The sequence below is a fragment of the Poecilia reticulata genome, linkage group LG15 (genome assembly GCF_000633615.1).
Source record: "Poecilia reticulata strain Guanapo linkage group LG15, Guppy_female_1.0+MT, whole genome shotgun sequence".
Classification (NCBI taxonomy): domain Eukaryota; kingdom Metazoa; phylum Chordata; class Actinopteri; order Cyprinodontiformes; family Poeciliidae; genus Poecilia; species Poecilia reticulata.
The window spans coordinates 13,419,289-13,441,009 of NC_024345.1; the positions used below are offsets into that span (position 1 = coordinate 13,419,289).

The 21,721-nt window shown below is 38.2% G+C and overlaps 1 protein-coding gene across 2 annotated transcripts in view; it reads right to left on the reverse strand.

The window, feature by feature from the left end:
• Window positions 1-1,774: 1,774 nt before the first annotated feature.
• LOC103476779 (VPS10 domain-containing receptor SorCS3-like) overlaps window positions 1,775-21,721 on the reverse strand; it is a 63,360-nt gene continuing 43,413 nt past the window's right edge. Inside the window, exons 14-27 of one of the 2 annotated variants that reach the window (XM_008429353.2) lie at window positions 20,922-21,029; window positions 19,593-19,710; window positions 19,338-19,471; window positions 18,685-18,798; window positions 18,059-18,230; window positions 13,862-14,048; window positions 13,451-13,584; window positions 12,975-13,098; window positions 12,549-12,661; window positions 12,086-12,223; window positions 10,574-10,673; window positions 9,069-9,174; window positions 8,807-8,967; window positions 1,775-3,248 (exon numbers count right to left, since the gene is read on the reverse strand). In XM_008429353.2, coding sequence (XP_008427575.1) covers window positions 3,184-3,248; window positions 8,807-8,967; window positions 9,069-9,174; window positions 10,574-10,673; window positions 12,086-12,223; window positions 12,549-12,661; window positions 12,975-13,098; window positions 13,451-13,584; window positions 13,862-14,048; window positions 18,059-18,230; window positions 18,685-18,798; window positions 19,338-19,471; window positions 19,593-19,710; window positions 20,922-21,029 — 1,774 coding nt within the window. In that variant the 3' untranslated portion in view covers window positions 1,775-3,183. The remainder of the gene's footprint in view (window positions 3,249-8,806; window positions 8,968-9,068; window positions 9,175-10,573; window positions 10,674-12,085; window positions 12,224-12,548; window positions 12,662-12,974; window positions 13,099-13,450; window positions 13,585-13,861; window positions 14,049-18,058; window positions 18,231-18,684; window positions 18,799-19,337; window positions 19,472-19,592; window positions 19,711-20,921; window positions 21,030-21,721) is intronic. The other variant, XM_008429355.2, reaches the window with a different exon arrangement.

Sequence of the window (21,721 nt, forward strand, 5' to 3'; positions counted from 1 at the left end):
TTTTCCTTAGCAGCGAAAATTCAGTCTTGAGTTAATGAGAATATGAATGAGCTAATTAACACATGGAAATCCTGCAAGGAAATCCAGTAGATGTACATAGAGAGAATATCTGGAGCTTCATCTTCCGGTAGGATGGCAGATCTGAACATACAGCCAAAGCCACAATAGAACGATTTGGATCAAAGCATGTTCATATGTTACAATGGCAAAGCCAGACCTAAATCAAACAGGAAACTGTGGCAAGACTTAAAGAATGATGTTCTCACACACTTAGTGTGGTTTGATGAGTTTGCACTGTAACAACACTGCATAGCTACAACTAGTGTTGTAGATATGCAGAGCTGGTCTTAGACATACTCCCAAAATTTTGTAGCTCTCATTAAAGTCTTTCTACAAATCTTAATTAAAGAAAGCTGAATATAAGTGCTGGTGCATTTTTCAGACTTTTATTTGCTAAAAAACAGAAAACTATGTTCGTCGTCTTCCCTCTGCTTTTGAATTCTACACTCAGTTTGTGTTGGTCTAACATATAAAATCCTCATGAAATGCGTCGATGTTTGTGGCTGTAAAATGAGGAAAAGTTCAACAGGTGTGAACCTTTTTGCCAGGATCTCTGCTGCCTCTGTGCATGAAACGCGTGGCTTTGACTCCACACTTTCCTTCTGTTTATATTGGACATTTAGTGCCTATTCTTTCAATAAGTGCTTAGCATGCCTAAAGCTTCGCTGCAGCCATTTTCTTGTTACAAAGGGGCAGAGTGGGAGGACAATGAACAGTGTAGAGTATCCCGGAGTCTAATTGGCTGGTTCCTTCGCTCTCCCACTGTGCAACAAATTAATTATCCCCTCTCCCGGAGATCAACGCGTACCCGGTCAACAAAGAAGATTTTCCTACTCCGGATGGCACCTTGAATGAAAAATGTCCCACAACAATAACCCACAGCAATATTGTGTTAGCCACAGTGTGAAATTGATGAGCATGTTTCCTTTCATTGAGTGCTACATTACAGTGTCTGGCTGCAGCGAATCATCCATTAGTGATTGTCACCGTTCAATTTGATTGTGCACCGCAGAACATCCCAGGGCGGTTAGAGAGAAGCCTTGGTGTTAATTCAGACTGAGAGCACAGGCGAGAATAAGACTCTTGGGGCGTTGATGGCTGTTTGAGTGATGGAGATTGGTGTATGTGTGTGAGAGACGCGGTTGTTGAAGTGGCAAGCAAAATGCAAAGCAGAAGATGGGCCTGTGTGAAGTTTCCATCCTCCGTGCTGGCAGCTCGTGCGACATTTTAATGTGCAGCAGATCTCCCCTGTACCAGAAGAAAGAGGGGACGCAGTAGTCATGCTCGTAGCTCTTCTTTACCAAGTCATCCGTTTCTCATCGTCGTCCACAGCCTTGTAATTGTTCCCATTAAAACAGAAACCATCTGTACCAGGCTAACTGAGCGAAAGAGGTAAAATGGAGCCCAGTCTAAATGTCAGATGGGAATCTTCATGTGGCTGTTATCACACCTCTCCCCATTAAGGCTGACTTCAGAGCCTCTGTGAGATCATTAAGAGCAGTATGTTGAGGCTGATACACTGCCTGTTACAAGGCACCAGTGATCCGGGTAAGACTGGGGGCAAGGTTTGCAAGAACACAGCTTCTTGAACTATTTTTGTCAGGATTATGTCACGACAACACAGACGTAGCCTGAGCTATGTATTTGCACACATACGCCTACTGAACACATATTGCAGGAACATGCGAAATAGAAAATTACTAATAATAAAAAAAACATATAAAAATACATTTATTTTCAACAGTTTTGTAATGTTAATTTGCTCACAGTAAGAAATGTAACTTAAAACATGACAACGTCCTTTTAATTGACAAAAAGATACAATACTAGATATGTCATGCATAACTTTTGAGCAACTGCACAACTGGACCTTTAGACGACATGTTTAATCATTTGTTTAATGTGTCAAAGAAGATTTAAAATCACCATAAACATATATACAGTACACACAAACACACCCCAACATAGTCTTTGTTCACAGCTAATTGGGGCATGCTGTTGTAGATAATAAAGTAAACAAAGTGATCATAGAGCTTGTAGAGCTGAAGCAGATGGAAACACAAGACTGTTTAGTGACTTTACGCTACTGTATCACTCCCCCCTGCCCCAACTATGTACAAGGTATCAACAATCCCAAATTTAATAAGGCCAGACTTCCAACATCTGAGAAACAGTCTTTCAAAGCACCGTTATTATCTCACAGAGCAAAACCACAACTTGTTTCTGTCCTTTGAGCATTCACAATAATCAGATTTGGACATTTGTACACATCTTGATGATATTTACAACAGAAAGACCTCTGTTACTAGAAAGGTAGAAACACATTTATGCTCCAAAATTTCACCTGGTGCAGTAATGGTAGTTTTGAGGCAAGATACAGTTTTACATCCTGGTTCAGTTGTGTGCAGTAGGGGAACATACTAACCAAAAAAGGAAACGGTATTACCAACTCTTGTAAGCTATATTAAAAAGAAAAAGATTTCATTTTGAGTCCAATGTCTTAATAGTCCTTTAGGTAGGTCCAAATGAAGCAAGGTAACTTCCAGAACATTATACACATTTTTTACTTTTTCCATGTAGAAATCCACAGAGCATTCTCTGACCACTTTATTAGGTGGATCTGTTGGACAGGTTGTTAGCAGAAACAGTGGCTCAGCCAATTACATCTAGATGTGGTGGAGACAACTTGCTACTTAATAAAGTGGCCAATGAATGGATCCCAATGTTTTCTAAAACATATTTTTTAATATTTTCATATTTTACTTTAGCGACTGTCGATAACTTTAAAGAAGAATCATTTAGATATAATAAACTCATACCAATATTTTAAAATCTGGACAATATTTTCAAGCCATTTATAAAACGTTTATAGTAACCACTACGGCAGTTTTAGGACCATCTGGACTGATGTCAGCAGATGGACAGCTTCAGAGCAAATAATTGATACGATTGAGATACTGCAAACTATGTATCCTATCCACAGAAGTAAAAAACATGACTTTGAACAATTGCAGCTATCAGCATGACATAAATGAAAAAAAAAAAATGTATATATATATGTATATATTCTAACAAAGCAAACTAAGCACAATCAAAACACAACACACAGTACTTACTCATGTATTAGACATTAGTACAATTTGGAAATTCCCTTGTCACAATTCTCTCCATATTTCTCCCAAATCCTCCTGTGAACATAAAAGGAAAGTGGAAAGTTTAGAACCAATAGATATCTACATGATCCTCAGATATAATTTAATTGTTAATAATGACTTCATTTTAATATAAAGTAAACATGTTTCTGACAATTTAATATTAATATTGTATGATTTTCATAATATCTCATGCCTAATTACAACTTATAGTAAGAAAAACATTTTTGCAGCACTGTTGTCGTTTGTTTTAAAATGAGTTTTCTCCATAAAATGTCTCGGGTCTCTCTTATAGAGGAGGCGAGAAATTCAGTCATCTGGATGGGTCTCAGAGTAGAGCTGCTGCTCCTCCACACTGAGAGGAACCAGGTGAGGTGGCATCTGGTCAGGGTGGCCCCTGGACATCTCCCTGGTGAGGCGTTTTGGGGACGTCCCACCAGGAGGAGACCCACAAAAATACCCAGAACACACTGGAGGAACTAGGTTATCTGGCTGGCCTTTGAATGCCTCTGGATTTCCTGACCTCAGATAAGTGGAAAATGATGGATGGACGGATGAACGGATAAACGGATGGACAGATGAATGGCTCTCTAAAGGAATATGGCCGGTGTCTGACTTGGAACACAAAAGAAGCTCATTTTATTGAAAGCTTGCCTAATTAATATGTAGACGCTAAAAGAGGCAGAGGGGTTGGGCATCCATACTTTCTTGAAGGACCCAGTGGTGCAACGGCAGTGGGTGAGATTTGCTAAATAGAAAAGTGGCGTCCCCCTCCTCAGCCACCAACAAACAGTGTTATCTGTTGAAAACACTTTCTACCCTAAGAGTATGAAACAAGTCTTATGCAGAGTCCTGGCTTATAGCGGAAGAGCAGCAAAGACTGTGAGATGAAGCATGCCCCACAGTACGCTGCCACAACAGAAGTCTCTTTCTCAAGAGAGAGAGAAAGAGACAGAGAGAGAGGGATCAACAGCTGGGCCATTCAGATGGATGTGTGGAGTTTGTCAGGTAAGCAAATGTGTGTTTTAACGTGGCTCAGAGATTAAACCAGATGTTTACATGTACTGCATGAAAAACTCTGCCTAACACTGCATCAACAAACACATTTTCTGTTACAAGTCAATTAAAGGGGGAGCATTATGCATTTTCCAGGCACATAGGGCCATTTTATAGCACAATCAAGTAACTAAGTTACCTTCAATTGTTATAAAAATGCTGCATATATCATATATATGCAACATGTATATGAGCACGCATTGCTTCACATTGCATTGTGAAGCAATGTGTGCCTTTTAATTTAGAACATATGAGCATTTTGTAGGTTTTCAAATGTCTTACAGAAGAATAAATTATGGGGGCCATTGCACAAATGGCCTCTCTAACAGCATAAATAAGAAAATACAATTTAAATGTAAAAATTAAATGTCTTATAACAACAATAACTACATGTAGTCTAACAAATTATGAATAGCTTTGTGTCCATGAGGGAGAAGACCACAAAAGGAATCCTTCACTTTTGCTATTACTCTTATAAGCAGCACAACAAAAGCTGTATATCATTTGTTTATGGCCACACAGTCAATGTTATACTGCCCACGTAAGTGAGTTCAAATCTAATGAGACATGTAAATTTTACTCATGATGTCATTTATAGAGTCGGTGCAATAATTTCTCTGATGCTTTTTTTATGCTTCATCTTAGTCATTTCAAATCATTTCTGACCAATTTATGTAATTATAAATGTATTAGGCTGTTGTTGATTACACAAGTTAATTGCTGCTGAAGCGGCAGTAACTCATTTTTGTTGCAGCTTGCAGTTACAGAGCTATGCCATAATTCATTTAGAGTTATGTTCCCACAAGCATGATGAATGTAAGCCTAATGTTTACTCTGCTTTGGCCTTGGTTTCAGTCTCTAACAGCTTCTGGGTTGGAAATGCTCTTTAGCTACTACATTGTTTAACTTTTTTTTTTTACCTATGAGTTTTTAACTTTTTAACAAGAGCACTAAGAAGAACTCAAATATAATATATGAACTGAAGTCAAGTCTTGAAGAATATATTTTAGAAAACTTATAAAAACAGTAAATTTGAACAGGAACTAATCCTGATTTGAAAAATTGTTTACTTCCTTCTTTATACTCAGAGAAGACATTTAACACTTTCAAAATAAAAGAAGTAAATCCAGGTTTAGTATGTATGTTGGCCTAAATAACTGTAGTTTGCTCCTAAACAAGTTTAGTTCTTCCATGAGTTTGGTTTTGCCTCCTCTCCATCAGGTGTGTTCTAAACATTTTTTGAGAGGACATTGACATTTTTTACCTCTCTTTCCGCTGGCAAACACACACCACCAAACGAGAAATGATTAATACATTCCAAACTCCTTGCAAAGCACTAAAATATCCAATTTAATTTAATACATACTAACTTAATCATCATTATAGCTATGATGTGCATCAATATTGTTGCCCACCTTGATATGCAAATAGGCAAAACAAAAACTTATTGAATTTTTTTTTTCTTTTTCTTTTTGCCTCATCGTTGAACTTTTTTGGTCCTTGTTACCCTCCAGGCCATGCCCCCCTTGGCAGAAAGCCTTTTCACGTAGATCAAAATCCACCACAAGGTAGAGAAAATGTATTGGGCTTTTTTTTTTAAGGACCAAGTCTAGTACCAAGGTTTATGAGGTGTCATTTTGCCTCAGCACAAATCAAATAATTCCTATTCACATTTGAGAAAAAAAAAAAAAAAAAACTTAAAATGTGCTGTTTTTTGTTCAAACTGCACTGACAACCATCAAGACATTCCAATTATAGCTTGAAAAGTAATTTGGCCAACAATAGACCACCTTTAGAGAACACTATGTGACACTGAAATTCTGAAATAGTTTAGCAATTTGAAGACAATAATTAAAGAACCACCCACTGATGTGACGTTACTACCCTGAAGCAACAGAGTATTTGGTCATCTTTCCACTTGAAAATATATAACATATAAATTATATAAGCTGTGTTCTTAAAGACCACACTGGGGTTGGTCATTTAAAATGATGAAATTGCTATCTGAGGTTGCTTACTCCATTTATTATAGATATGAGTGTGATTAAGATGTATCATGCAGCTTCCAGCTGCCAACAAACCATCAGATGATTTCACTCTGGTGGAGATTTTAAGGGTAGTGGTGAGAATATATTATATTTTTCGATCTCTTTATTTATTTTAAATTGGTTGTAACTACCGTATTTTCCACACTATAAGGCGCACCTAAAAACCTTCAATTTCCTCAAAGGCCGACAGTGCACCTTATAATACGGTGCACCTTATATATGGACCAATATTGAGCCACAACAGGTCTAGCAACTACGGTAAGCAGCCACCGACTTCATTTTGCCCGTAGAAGAAGAAGCGCGCAGTGCATGCTGGGATAGTTGTCAGAATTCTGGTTTGTTAATAAAGTTTGACTGACCTATCTACCTACCGACCTGATAATCAGGTCGTCTGCAGGTCATTTAGCACCACGTTCTCCACGAACATGCTGTAAGCGAACGGAGAAGGGTCACCATCGTCCGGCCACGCCCCGGCCCAGCCGCGGAAGGCTCTCCTCACAGATCGAGGAGGGGGTGGGGAGGGGAAGAGAGACAGAGACTGCGGTGGCAGCGTGTCGGTTGGTCTGTGTTACCCAGAAAGCAGTTGGGCACAATATCGCAACACCAATACCGTGAGTGAAACAATGACTGGGGAAGCCTACTATATAAAGGACTCGGGGACCACTTCTCTATTATTACACATCCACATTTGTACGGGACGGATGGCAACCTTAACTGTAGTGTCTTTTCTATGCACCTTATATATGGAAAAAGTTTCAAAATATAGTGCTTATAGTGCTGAAAATACGGTACTCCAATTTCTCTTTTATCCTGTCTTTTACATAATTAAGCTGATTAAGAGTTTTGAAACTGAGATGACAAACACAAATGTGATTTTGGCAAATACATCTACAGTTAACGTCTGAAGTATTTAAAAGCAGAATATTTTACTACTTGAATATCTACATATAAAGTATCTGGAGACATTTTAATGCCATGTGTGAATGAGCATGATCTACTTTTATCAGGACGCGTGTTAATACCCGGCCTTAAAAATGCTGTTAACACACTGAATCCCAAATTGTTTTCTTGCAAAAATGTGATATTCAAATAAATCTAACTTGATTTAACATAAATATGAAACCACTTATTTTTTTCCCCTCCGGAGACTTCAAAATGTCAAACTTCGTAATTTATGCACAAGACCACAAAATGCTTTACATCAACTATTGCATGCCAAAAATATATTACTATATGTTTATATAATACAGTATGATTTGTGGAAACAAATTCAGAATAAAGACAACCAAATCCAAACTGATGAAAACAAATGACACCTCTAAACAGAGGGGCCCAAATGAATTTGATCTGCCAATTCCAAAACCTGAAGGTCCAATGCACTACTGCTCTTTGGCAAATAAACACTTCAGTTAGTGACCCTAAAATGAGTTAATTTGTCTTAGATCAGCAAGGACTTGAAAAGGTGGAAACAGCTGAGAAATGAAGAACAGCCAAAAGTGCTGAGTGATCACAAAAAAAGGGCCCTGCAGCCCACATGTCTGTGTCAGAAGCACTGCAATGCTACTTTTGTCAAGCAGTCCACACTCAGTGTGCAGGGACTGAGTAGTTTCCATCTCGAAGGCTTCACAGAAGATGTCACGCGAAGCAATCAAAAAGTTAACTTGTCACAGTGATATCTGGGTTTCTTTGCAGATGCTGTGGCTGTGCTCTTGGGGGGCAATTTGCAAAAATATGACACACCGCGGTGATAAAGATGTTCCAGCTCCTCGGACGTGTGCTGCACTTCAATACGGGGCGCGCTGGAATCACTCTAACAGGAGCCATTTAAGTGAGACTGATACAATGGAGCTGCTTCAGGCTTCACCAAATGCTGTTAACATGCATTCAAATGCAAAGCGGTGTATTTTGGAGGCAATAAAATGCTAATCAGTATCAGTCTCTTACAGTGACAGTCATTCCTTAAATCCTGTTTTAATGGATTAATGGATCACAGTAGTTCACAGATATTATTAGTCTGCATTTAATTTTGCCTGAACAGAAACGACGACGTAACAAGCGTCACACCCTAGATTCTAAACTGTAGCCTTTGAAACTCATTTAGGATAGATCGAAATGAGGTTTGTTATTTCCACTGCAGTGTGTCTTTTCAGAATACTACTTTGGAAATGACTCATTAGCAGCTATAGCTCTTATAAGATGATTTACTACATCTCCAAAATATTGGCTTTTTGTAATTTTTTTATATATTCCATACAGAACTTCGGTCCTTCTGGCAATGTAAAATGCTTTATAAGTACAGCTGGATTGGATTGATACTACTTGCCCAACTATATATTATGTTATAATATATTATGCGTTTATTTTATGACATTCATCATTTGAATATACCTTAAACTGAAGCAAAAGCTGATCTCAAAATTTCTTCCAATAGTACTAAAGTACAGTGTGCTGCACAAAACTGCAAAAAAATGAATATTTGAAACTGATTACCTCTGCTTCTGCCTTCCAGCTCTTTCTCCATGAGTTCTTTCTGAGACGGAAACTCGCTTAGCTTGACCTTGGACATGGCATCGTTTTGGCCTACTGTGCTTATCACCTCTGGATCCTTCTCATGGCGGTCTTCAGTCTCCACATGGATCCAAGGGATTTTCCTGAAAGAGAAAGTACACCAGCAAAGATTTATTTATTTTTTATTCATTTAAAAGATTAGGGTCTAGAATCGACTCGTAGTTTTGTATGCGGGCGGACAAACCTTTTGAATTTGTAGATAAAAAATGCTGCTATACCAACAAAGACGACGCTGATCAGCAGTAGCATTGCGGGGCCACTGTGAATTGAGTTCGAATCCACCAGTGGTGCTGAAACACAAGCACATTCGAATTCATGACAAGAAATTGTAAATATCGACACAGTCATGAACCATAAAACCTATACTGCATATAATTAATTTTAAAAGACATTTTTGATGGAGAAAAAAAAGTCTTTGTAGCCACAGATCCACAGCTTTGTTAAAGACATGAAGTGAATGCCGTATTCAGAGATTGAAGGTGCATCTGCATCTGTAGGCTCTGATAAAGGTATGACAAAAAGTGCACAACTTGACCCTGCAGCTGAACTCAATTATCCCAAATGTGCGAATATAAAATTTATTTTTTACAATTTTTTTTTTTTGTTTTATTGACTTTTTATGACCACTGTTAGTACAAAATGTTTTCTGAACAAAGTTGAAAATTACATCTTTCAATTTTTGTCCTAAGAGGTAATTTACCATGGTAGATAATTACAAGCAGACTGGACCTGGACTTGCAACAGAGCACTTTTAAAATTCTTTCATAGCGTACCAAGCCACTGTTCTTAGCCAAATTTCTTCTTACAAATGTGTGCAATTTTGACCATGAACATGAATTTAACTATTGTGAGCCAAAAGCCAGAGTCAAAAAGTACAAGTAATATATAATGTTTAAACATTTTCCCTTTCACTTATGGTTGTTTGTCTTCCAGAGGGATTACTTTTATTACCCAATCCCATGTGACCACCAGAGCTGCAGTTTAAAGAATTGGACTTTGCATGTTATCCTCTGAGGGTGTTAAAAGAAACCTTCAGGACAACCACGGTCTCTCCCTGGGGACTGTCATGGTGCAGCAGCTTATGCATGCTGAGGTGCAATATTCAAAGCATTTCTCTTCACCACCCATCTTTCTCTCCCACTGATAGAAGACGATGAAGTGTTTGACCTTTCAGGATCATTTTAAAGGCAACCCAGACCTTTGTGTGCAGACACAAATGAAGACAGATCCATCGGTGGATGAAAAGGGTAAAGCCACGCTGGGTTGATCGACACATTTGTGCAATATGTTAATGACCCAATGACCCTGCAGATTTCCTTGGCGCATACCTAATGCCCTCCTTGTCAATCACCTCATCGATTGACTGATTTCAAACAGCTACTGTACCACAGCTTCAGGTTAAAAAATAAATAAATAAAAAATCTGACACTCTGAACAACGTTTAAGTCCTGTGATAAACTGTACTTGAGGCTTTAATTCTAGATAAAATCTTGGGTCAAACAGTTTAGAGAGTCTTTGAAAATGGCAAAATTATGTTGAAAAGTTTGAAAACCATAAATCTCAGGCCCGTTTGAAGAACATATATATATATATATATATATATATTTTTTATCTGCATGTGAAAACAATAGACATGTAAAACTACAGTGGTTTGTAGAAACAGTGACCTAATGTTGCTTCAGGACTTACCCAAGGTTTGCTGAGTCATGGACACGACAATGTGAATATTTGCTTTTAGCTCAAAATGGACCAGGCCTTGGTTCAGGGCAGTGACAAAAATATCTGATACCTGTTTTGGAAAGACAACACAAAGGATGTTGTCAGACACAATCCAGATTTGTCATTGCAATCATTTGACTCTTAAGATAATAATAATTACTCTAAAAGAACAAAAAAAAAAACATAGAAATTCAATGCTTAAATAACAACCCGGAGAGGATATTCTTTAACAAACGTGATTTTCTTAATTTTTGAATGGTTCTCTTGTGCAGCCCAAAGTAAGCTAACATGCTACATCAGACAAAACATTTCCAGTGAACAGTTCTATCCTTATCAAAAGTGGTAAGGACGGTTCAAACCACCAGACAACTAAAAACCTCTCCACTAACTGGCTAAATGTGGCATAAAGGAGAGTCTGGCAATGCATGAAAATGGGACATGTTAATGGCTATCCTCCTTTCAGTTTCCAGGCACAATGCAGAACAGAAATGTCCAGGGAGGAGTTTCTTTTTCAAATGGGTGAAAAAAATAAATAAATAAATAACTTTTTTGAGCACAGACTGCTCCAAAAGTGTCACCATGAGAAAAGAGAACTTGCCAGACTGATTTACAAAGCTAATTAAGAGTCTGTTATGATTTTAAAGTGTTAGAACTTAGGTTTTCATGTATTTTGATCACTTCCTTGTCATTTATTTAATTTGATTTTGCCTTTGTTCATCTTTGTGTTTGTATTTTGTGGTTCATTATTTATTGCCCATTTAGATTCAGATGTTTGTTTACAGCACTGTTTGTGTTAGTTTCAGGGTTTTCCCTTTAGTCTATTTTCTCCTTTTCTCCTACTCTATCTATTTTGTATTAAATGTCCTGCTTCAAGAACATTTTTGTTTTCTTGTCTGTTTTTTTTAAGAATTTTGATAATCCTGTGCCATTTTACCAACCAGTAAGTTGGTAAAATGGTAAAAAGTTTTCTTTTTTTTAGCAGCCCACGTCAGTCTTCCATCTAAATCAGAACACCTGTCTTCAATCAACAATTACTTGTCCCAGTTTTTAAACACCAGGAGTTTCTTTTGCTCCATTTCAGATAATTTTGTTGCCATGCTGTTCCTACTGTGCCCTATTGGAATCTTTTTAGCTCAAAATAAGACCTTTGTTCCCATGTTTAAGTGAATAATATGCACACTTTTTTTTTCTAGACTGTGACCAACAAAATGAAATCACAGACACAAGCAGCCAAAATGAGCTTCCTCTCTAGGGTGACTAGGCTCACTCTAAGAGATCTGGTCAGGAACTCGATCATAAAGGGGGAGCTTGAAGTAAAGCTGCTGCCCTAAAGTTTAAGACAATATGCCACTATATAGGAACAAATTTCACTGGAGCTGATATATGTTTGCAATTAATGTTGATGGTTTGCTTTTTTCTTTTTTTTTTTTTATTACCTGAAAAGTTCAAATGAAAAACATTTCCACAAGTCGCGTCTCTTACTGTATCCAAAGCCTCCTCGCTTCTTTTCTTGTGCTCACTTGACATTTGCTCATCAGACAGAATAAAGAGCTCAGCTGTGGTCGGAAGTCCAGGGTACAGAGACACCATCAGCTGACTCTCGGAAACCCCGGACACCTGCTGGGACACGAATGACAGGTTTAACTCCATTAAGGAGCTTCATTTAAGTTCGAGACCAAAATATAGCAATATCCCGTGCTTCTCCACAGTAAGAATGGCTGACATCGCCTCTAATTCACACTAGTTATTCACACTAGTGACCTGTCATCACAGATCACCTCAAAAAAAAAAAAAAAAAAAAAAAAAAAAAAAAAAAGGGATGGTGGAGGACAGAACTTCATGGCTGTGTGGTTATTATTGCACAGGGGTTTAAAATAGTAATGACCCTGAAAGTAATGGGGTTCCAGTGTTGGTTTCAGGAAGGATCTGTTGGGACTTGATGTACCTGTGACAGAGCTGTCCGCACCACACGGCCTATGTCCTCCCTCCACTCGGGGATGTCAGGATTGTGTTCGTCAAGAGCTGGTGAAAACGACAACAGCAGTGACCTGAAGAACTCTGGAAAAAAGGGGTGAAGTAGTATGTATTAGAACATGAGCGCTACTTCTAGTTTAGTTTTTGATTAATATGATGTGCAGATTTGTCTATTTTCATTTGGGAACATTCGCCTTGAAGTTAATTGCTCCTCCAGATTTTATGTTCGCATAGCGTGACATTTTATTCATTAGATAGGTCTACACTAACATACACCAGGCACAGCTCGCGGTGCTGACCGTGAGGCATCGCTTCCCCTCTCCCCCCCACCCCGACAGTAACATATTGCATATTCATGTACCTATAAAGTGCTTTGAAGTCTGTCTTTTCCACTCACCTTTAACAGTTATAACTTTTGAGTCTTCCAATACGCTGCTTCCACAAGCAACCTGGACCGTGACCTTGTTTTCTCCCTCTCTGAGAAACATGTGCGAGATGCTTCCTTCCAGAGTTATAATGGGCTGAATTTCAAAAGAAAAAAGACAAAACAAACACAGAATTTCTCAAGAAAATGCTGAATAAATACTACATGTATGCAGCCTTTGACTCGCCGTATAATGAATAGTTGTTTCGGTGAATATAATCAACCGGATAAATAAGTCCGATCCATTTGAGCTCAATCTTCCAAGAAAAAGGGGGGCCACAAGCCATGATTTACATTATTTGTGGAAAAGCTCCATAGGTTTGCGGTTTTAAATTAATACGGCAGTGCAAGGACGGCAGAAGAGGAGTGGGAGAGTGGAAACAATGACAGTAAGCTGGACAAAGACGAATGCTGAAAACAGTAGTAGGAGGAGGTTGATGCTCCCTCACCTCGGAGCTGTTTTCAAACCACCAAAAGAAGGTCAGAGTTCTTGTGTGGCTCGGCCAAACTACTGCCGTGAGATTAGCTGCTTTCTCCCTGATGGCCACAATAGGAGCGGAGAGATACACACGATCCACTGGACCTGAGGCAGCAGCAAAACACATGCACATATCCATACATGCATTAGATTCATTTAAGAAGTAAACTCTGGGGTACTGAATTCATTACACATGATGTACACTGCAGCTCCAAGTGTGTGCTTTTGCACGTTCCCCAAGCCTGATGTGCATAAAAAGTATTGGGAGTATGACTGACATGATATTTGCAAGTGTCAAAATGTGACTATCCAGAAAAGCGAGGAGGGTTCACGCTGCATGCACCGCTGCAGGAATGAGTAATGACGTTACTTATCCACGTACTGGTGATGTGCAAAAAGAGCGCGCTGGTGTCAGATCCCAGGTTGTTTTCTGCAGTAGCTATCACGCGGTAAATCCCAGTCTTTCTGTAGATGTGCTTGATGCCGTCATCGGTCCGGCTCAGGTTAGAGTACGTGATCTTGATTCCGTCCCCGAAGTCTAGCTGGATGCTGGTGCTCGGAGACTCTCCCTGCGGATACACAGGATGACATGGCATCTGTCATCGCAGCTTAGGTCAGGACACTTCTGGTAGGCCAAGTACAACTGGAGATAGCCCGGCTCGTTGCTTAAGTGCTGAGGCCTGGACGTCCATTAAGCGGTGCCACTGAAATCACGTAGGCGTCTATAGATAAAAGGTGACATAAATCCAACTGAGAAAACAAGACGAAAAGCAAAAGTCGGAAAGGTCACCAAGTGCCCAAAAAAGTAGAAAAGTATATGGTCTGCAGCCATTTTACAAAATCCTACAATATACTGCTTTGGAGTCACTGACACAATTTAATTTAGGGAAAAATAGCAATAGCAGAGGAATGCTTGGATGCAATATTTGGTGATCTATAATATTTCAGGTATGATTCAATCAAACTCTTCTTGCCAATAACACATTAGGTCAGTTGGACGGATCTACAGTTTATTTTTTGGAGCCAACACTTGATGCATAGTTTTGTTCAGCATCTCTAGCTAGATTAATTATGTTTTGATAGAAATTCTATACCCACAAATCAAATAATTTACCATCAGGTGTATTATGGTAATAGGAAACCAACGGTAATGGCATGCATGCATCTGGTTCTGTGTAACTGAATCATCAATTAAAACAGGTGTCCTCAAAATAATAGCATTGTGGAGATTAATCTGTGCAGTCACTCATCTTGTTGTTTTTATCTTGTTTATATAGTGACTTAGTGTTTTGAAAGGTAGTTTGAATAAAATGTATTACCATTATTCTTATTATTGTTATTAAAAACAAATGCCAAATAGCTGACATTTATTTAGGGACAAAGTCAATGAATGAATGTTTCATGTGTTGGTTATAAACTATTCCTTTCTGAAACTGAGTTAGACAGGTTCTTCTAAACTGTTCAGAAGAACAGAGTCTACACAAAAAGGTTAATTGAAGAGGGGAACACATACAAAGACAAATTATTTAAAAATAGAAACCAACGTTAGAAAAATGTCTAAGAATACAGAAAACAACCATTTGGAACGGATGACAAAAAAGCAAATAACAAAGAACAAGTCAATATTCGCTCAAGAGGGAAATAAATCTAATGTTAGTTGTGAAAACTGTAATAATAAGAAAATGTCAATGAGAAGCTTTTTGTCAGAATCCCAGTAGGAATACCCTTTGTCAGTCCATTTGGTCTAAATAGGGGTCGTTTTGGAAACATATCAATCTATTTTTGAGCTGAAGAAGTTATAATTTGCCAAAAAACTCAATGACTGGCCAAAAGATAATGACACAATAACTTCTGGACTGATAAAAGCAACCCTTACTTTCTGAATTAACCTCAAACATTGGATTCAAGCCACAATGGTCTCACCTGGTCATTTCCATTTCTGAACTATTTATCAATTTGAATCCATCAAAATACTTGAAAAAGTCATCTTGTCTTAAGCCAAAGAGGAAAATCTTTTTGAAATGTATTTTTTTTCAGAAGAGACCAATGTAAAACAAACCAGTAACTGAACAGCATCTCAGACTTAGACTGAAAGGATGCAAGAGATGGAGAGGTCACATCAATTTTGAAGACAGTAGTCCAATTAAAAGCTTGTGATGAATCATCCTGTTTTAGAGTAAAAGCAAGAACAGAGAACAGAGTTTAATCATTCTAGGCTAAAATACCTATCATGTAAACAAAAACCTTAAGTATACAGATTTTGAGCTTTGATCACTTTTTTCAAAAAGCACTGGATTTACTTTGAATACATCTGCAGCTTTTACTGACAGAAATGCTATTGCTCCAAGAGAGGGATGGGGAAGTTAGAATGGACAAGAAAGAAGAGTCACGAAAATGTTGGCTAATTGCAATTATCTTAACTACTGTGATCACAGCAATAAACAATAATATTGTAAAATGGTAAATTACCCATACTTGTACTTGCTTTACCAAGTCCAGAGGAGCCCACAGTTCTTCACACTACATTTAGTCATCCATCCATTCAGACACTCATTCACACACAGCCCTCTGAGACAAGGCAGGTGAAGCATCTTGTCCAAGGACACAACAATTAAGACGACAGCAAGAATTACAGGACGAATTCCTACCACCATCGTAATTCAGATTAAAGTATTTGCCATTTATAAATTGCTTCATTTTATATAAAAAAAAGCAATTTTGAATATTAACTTAGGTATTGTTTATTCTAACCCTAGAAAAGTCTAAAATACAATCTTTTTTTCCACAACATTGGTAAATCAGCCTCAGAAAGTTCATTTGTGGAGCTCACCAGAAAAAAAACACTAACTCCTTGTCAACTGTTTTCAGGCTACCCTTGAAAGAAGAGGTAGTTCCAATTAAATCTGCTAACAGCTGAGATCTAAGGATAATCCAGGGCAATGACGCGGTTGGTGATGCCCTGACTTTTCTTCAGCCGTTATAATTGTGTGTGTGTGTGTGTGTGTGTGTGTGTGTGTGTGTGTGTGTGTGTGTGTGCGCGTGTGTGTGTGCTTGCGTGAATCTGTTAAGACAATTCTGATATAAACAATGGTAATGGAATATAATAATAACACATTTGATCATTTAATACATTGTTTATTTATATATATATATATATATAGGAGAGGGAGAGAGAGAGAGAGAGAGACACTCATTTCAAAGTAGCTGTGGTCAACCTCCACATGTCAAATTGTCCTTGAGCAAAACACTGAAATCACACATTGTCTCAAATGTTTAGACTAAAACAGTGCAGTATGAGTATGACTGCTGCTCAAGTCAGTAGGTTAATGGGCAATAACTTTCACAAATATTTTGTATAACTTGGATAAAAGGAAAATAAATTAGTGTGGATCATGGCATGTGTATGGTATTTCAGGTATGATCTTAAGTGTGAAGGTGTGATGTGAAGAGCAGCACATGTGACCTTACAATATAGGTGTACAAATATTAAGACTCTAGAGAGCAACTGCCTATTGCCATGGATGGTGAGATGTTTTATTGTAAATACAGCTATGATTAAAAAGGAAAAGCTCATTGCGAGATTTGGAAGTTACACAGGCCTATATAGTACATGCAACACTTGGACATTAGTAAACTGAAACACTAATATGGAAATGTTTGCAAAATAGAGAAATCTGCTGCATTTTCACATTCTATTGGTGGTGACAAAAGACATTTTTATGAACACATTCAATAAAAAAAAAAAAAAAAACATGTTTTTGGTGTATGTGTGGAGATAATTTTGAATAGCATAGAAAGACAGCTGAGTCAGGAGTCACAGCTTCTTCAGTATGTGGAACAAGTCTGCCACATGAGCACCACAGATTACACACCTGCACCTAAAATGTCACAGAGATGAAATGATGAAATGATAGCCTTACACTGTGCTATCCAAATCCCTGACTCACATCAGGATGCTACATGCTTGAAACCAAAAGTGAAACATTGGGGGTTTGCTGCTGTAGGCTAATAATTGTCTGGCCACTTGGGGGGACTCATTAATATTATTCTAAACACATACTATGCAACAAAACTCTATACCCAAACCCTGTGGCCTCAATATTCAGGAGTCCATCAAAAGTGACAGAAAAGGCATGGCAGGACTTAATGTTCAACATGTTTAAAATACATAGTACGATGACAGGATACAATATCACAGACAGTCAAATAAACCAACAATTTTGAAACCCAGGGTGAAGATGCCTTTTAATGAGTTGTAATGTTTTTGTTTGTTTCTGCACCTTTACCTCATTTTGTCTTCATTCCTTTTCTATTGAACTAAGACTTAAAGAACACTCTGAAATACAAATCTCTCCTTCAAGGAGTGGAAGTTATTCACATACCATAACTTTTCCTTTCAGTCAATTCATTTGGTACCAGGCACACACCTCCTGGTACATAGCCCCATTTTGTTCCTCTCAACATAAATGCATGACATTCTGTTGCACTCAAGACAAAGTGTATAGTATCCCTGATCTACTACACAACAATTGACACTACACGTTTATTTAAACACAAATTATGTAAAATTATGACTCACATTATCAAGGTGGATCATGAAAGTAACATTGCTTCCAATGGCAGCACTGAGCTCTCCGTGGCTGGTGGACAGATGCAGACCCTGGGGTGGTTTGGGCCGACATGCCATTCTCTTTGGCGAGTAGACATTTCTTCCTTCCTCCTTACAGTTATTGGACAAAACCTTACGATACCTTTCAAGCATAAAGTGGAAAAGAAGCAAGCATCATATAATAACAGCCAGTACTTATGTTCTAAAATGAAGAGATGCATCATCTGACACTGATGTGCACGCTGCACTTTTCACACATACTGGAGGTGCCACAGCCACACACTGTCGGGTTTCATTTTTCACCTAGGTAGTAAAACAATGGCAATATTTCAACAACGCAAAGATTTAGCTTGAATTGTTCCAAGTACACATAAATCTGTCGCTTACAAAGCGTGCAATTGATTGCTTTGTTTATTTATCTTAAAGAAAATGATACACAAGATGCAATACTTTATTTTTAGATCTCTTGAGTTTTTCTTTTCACCCATCCCTGGTGGTAAACTACGATTTTCTGTTTTCATTCCATACAGCTTGTAAAACAAGATGAGATTGAATAATAATGTTTGTTGAGGGACTTAACATTGGGGCCCACTTACCCTGTGCTGTTAAGGAAGCTTTGGCTGGAGCTGCAGCTTTTAGCCACACCATTTGGATTAAACCAAAAAGCAGGAGAGCACTTCCCATTTGCCTGGCGCTCCCACCCATAGTCACTGCCAAAATAAAAACAAAACAAAACAAAAAAAAAAAAAAAACATCGCTTCATGAAATGATAAACACTGCTACTCAAAATAATCTACAAGCTTTTGTACCGAGGCAATTTTTTTTGCGATTAGAGCTTCATGGAATATTTTAAGACCTTAACCAGAGACATGATTGTCAGACAAGCAAGATCAAAGAGAATATCCGATGGACGGATAAAAAATATTTAAAATTCATTTAACGATTCATTATTAATTGAATTCTAATAAGTTATTTGACATTATGCTAATTAGAAAAGCATGATGAAAGTTCTAAACTCTAAATGTTTCAAGCTGCAATTAGAGTCACACTGCAGTCACACTATGTTGTGGTATGAAAATAGTAAGTTTTTCAGGCTGATACCTTTCTCTTACAAATTTCAACAGGCAGCCTAATTACATACAATAAAATATGCTTGGTGATGAGTTGATTGGAAAACACATTAAAAAAAATTACACTCTGCAGACCTCTCTGGACAAAATAAGAGAAATACAAATAAAACGGTCATCACCATTCGAAATCATAGGCGTTGCAGGGACACGGCTCAGAGGAGTAGATCCTGGAATAATCTTGAGCCAACATGCAACGGTTGCCAGGCCGTCGCTTCATATACTTCTGCTTCTCACCCATCACACACTGCTCTCCCTTTTTTTACATAAGGAAAATTGTGTTTGGATTGTTTTAGAGCGTGAATTCAACAGCAGACAATTTTTCAAGGAACATGCGTGAACATGTCCAACGTACTATGCAAGAATATGTCTGTTACCTTGTTGTGCAGGGACCATGTCTGATAGTCACCATCCATGCATCTCCTGCTAAAAAGACCCTTGTAGTCAATCTTGATCAGCTGCCACTCTGAATAGTGGTTGAAGTGTCCAAAAAAGCTGCAAGGAGATTATAGGAAATTTCTGACTTCCAACTGAAACCATGCCGAGATGTAGAAATACACTTTTCGAAATCTGTGTGTCTTAATGTGTAGATCTGAATTCTGTAGTGAAAAAAGACCCCTTCCATTCTTAAAATTGACGAAAGCACACACATTTAAGTATATTAAATACATCAGATCAATCGAAATTAATTAGTAAAATGAAATGTGGGCTCAAAGCTGCAAAAGGTAACTTTAAAAAAAAACTCATATCTTCTACATATTTTTTTAAATTGTATCTATTCTTATACAGTTTAATTTGATACAGGTAGTCTTTGAAAAAAAAATCAATATCCTGTGGTCCTACAGCCATCTGCAATGATACACTGGTAAATATACACATTCAGAAGCAACCAATCAAAGCCCAGAGGAGGGTCTTGGCACTGTCACCCTCCCTCTTGTTCTAGGTTGGATGGCAATGATGACAGATGAACAGTTTTCAGTTGAAAAAGCATACCCAAAGCATGATGCTGCCACCACCTTGCAAGAGAGTGAGGATGGTGTTTTCACCAAACATATTCTATGAGGGCAAAATGTCCAACTTTAGTCTAATCGGAGCAGAGAAGAAACCAAATGAATTATATGGTGTGTTACTCTGTCCTCATGATGCTGTTTGTAAACAACAAAACATTTATATCAAGATTTAATTACACAGTGACTGCCTCCATCTATTTGTAAGGTGAGTTTTGGATGTAGTTGGTTGTATGGATTTTCTTTAGTGTTAGCAGAGTAGAGGGTTGTGAAAATGTTATTGCTGTGATATTTTGTCACAGCAATAGAAAGTGTAACTAAAGTGGATTTTGTTGCAGTACAATAGTCTGCAGTAGTCATCACTTTCACCTTCGTCGTTCACATAAAGAGCGTGGCAAACTCAGACAATCCGACAGCATTGAACCATGAGAGTCTTAATCACTGAATAAGCTCCAAACCCCAGAGACCTCAGACTCATAATACATACCCACCCAACAACACAGAGCACAAGTTTAACATAGCAGGGCAGGAAACCTCCGATACAAACGGTAGACAAGTGCTTTTACTGTGAGGTGCAGAACGACGCTGGAAACATTTTAATGTGGAACACCTGTGGAAAAATCTCTGCTTAAACCCGCTGAAGAGCTCAATCTTAAACCCTGACATCCTCCTGGGCTGTACCTGTTAGTCTTTGCTTACGTGATAATGTGATTGTCAGACTCAGGCTCCATTAAAACTCCATCCACATGCAGAGGCACCCAGGAGAAACTGTGGCGATCCCATTTCTTCCCTTCATCAAGACTGATCCTGCATAACAAAGACAATATCTGTCAGTGCATTAAAACCCCTGTACTCCTGTTTATCTCTCTAAAGATGGAAAATGTGTTATTTATTCCATGCAGATGTTATCAAACAGGGTGCGTACACCAGCTATACAATGGGAAACAGGTAAAAGTGAAATATGATAAAAGATTTTAGGTCATTTAGCTTTTGCCATGTTTGAAAAATGGAGCCCAATAGCTTCTCTTCACTTTGAAAAATTAACTTGACAGCCAGCTGAACAAAGGAACAAATGTCCCTCAGCCCAGGTAAATGTTTGAAGGTGACAAAACATCAGAAAGAAAGGTATGACTCAGATTCCAACATCAGAAATAGATTTAGGGGGGTTTCAAATCACCTTTCTTTGAGCTTAATCACTTTTGACAGCATTGTAGTGTGCAGGGACATCAAAGTAGATAGTGTTACAAAGCTCCCACAATGAGGGACTTATGAGGGCATTCTGAGTCTCATATTTCCATCCTGCTCCACTTCTCATTTACATAAAAGCACTCAAACCTTCATATCCAACCAAGAGTACAAAGCTGTAACACACTCTCTTCTGCTGGAAATGACAGCTCTGAAGCCACAGTGGCGATACAATAATCACATAAAGTTGGGCCATCAGCATTTCAAAACATTAAGTGTAATCATATGCTGTACCACCACCCCCAACCCCAGAG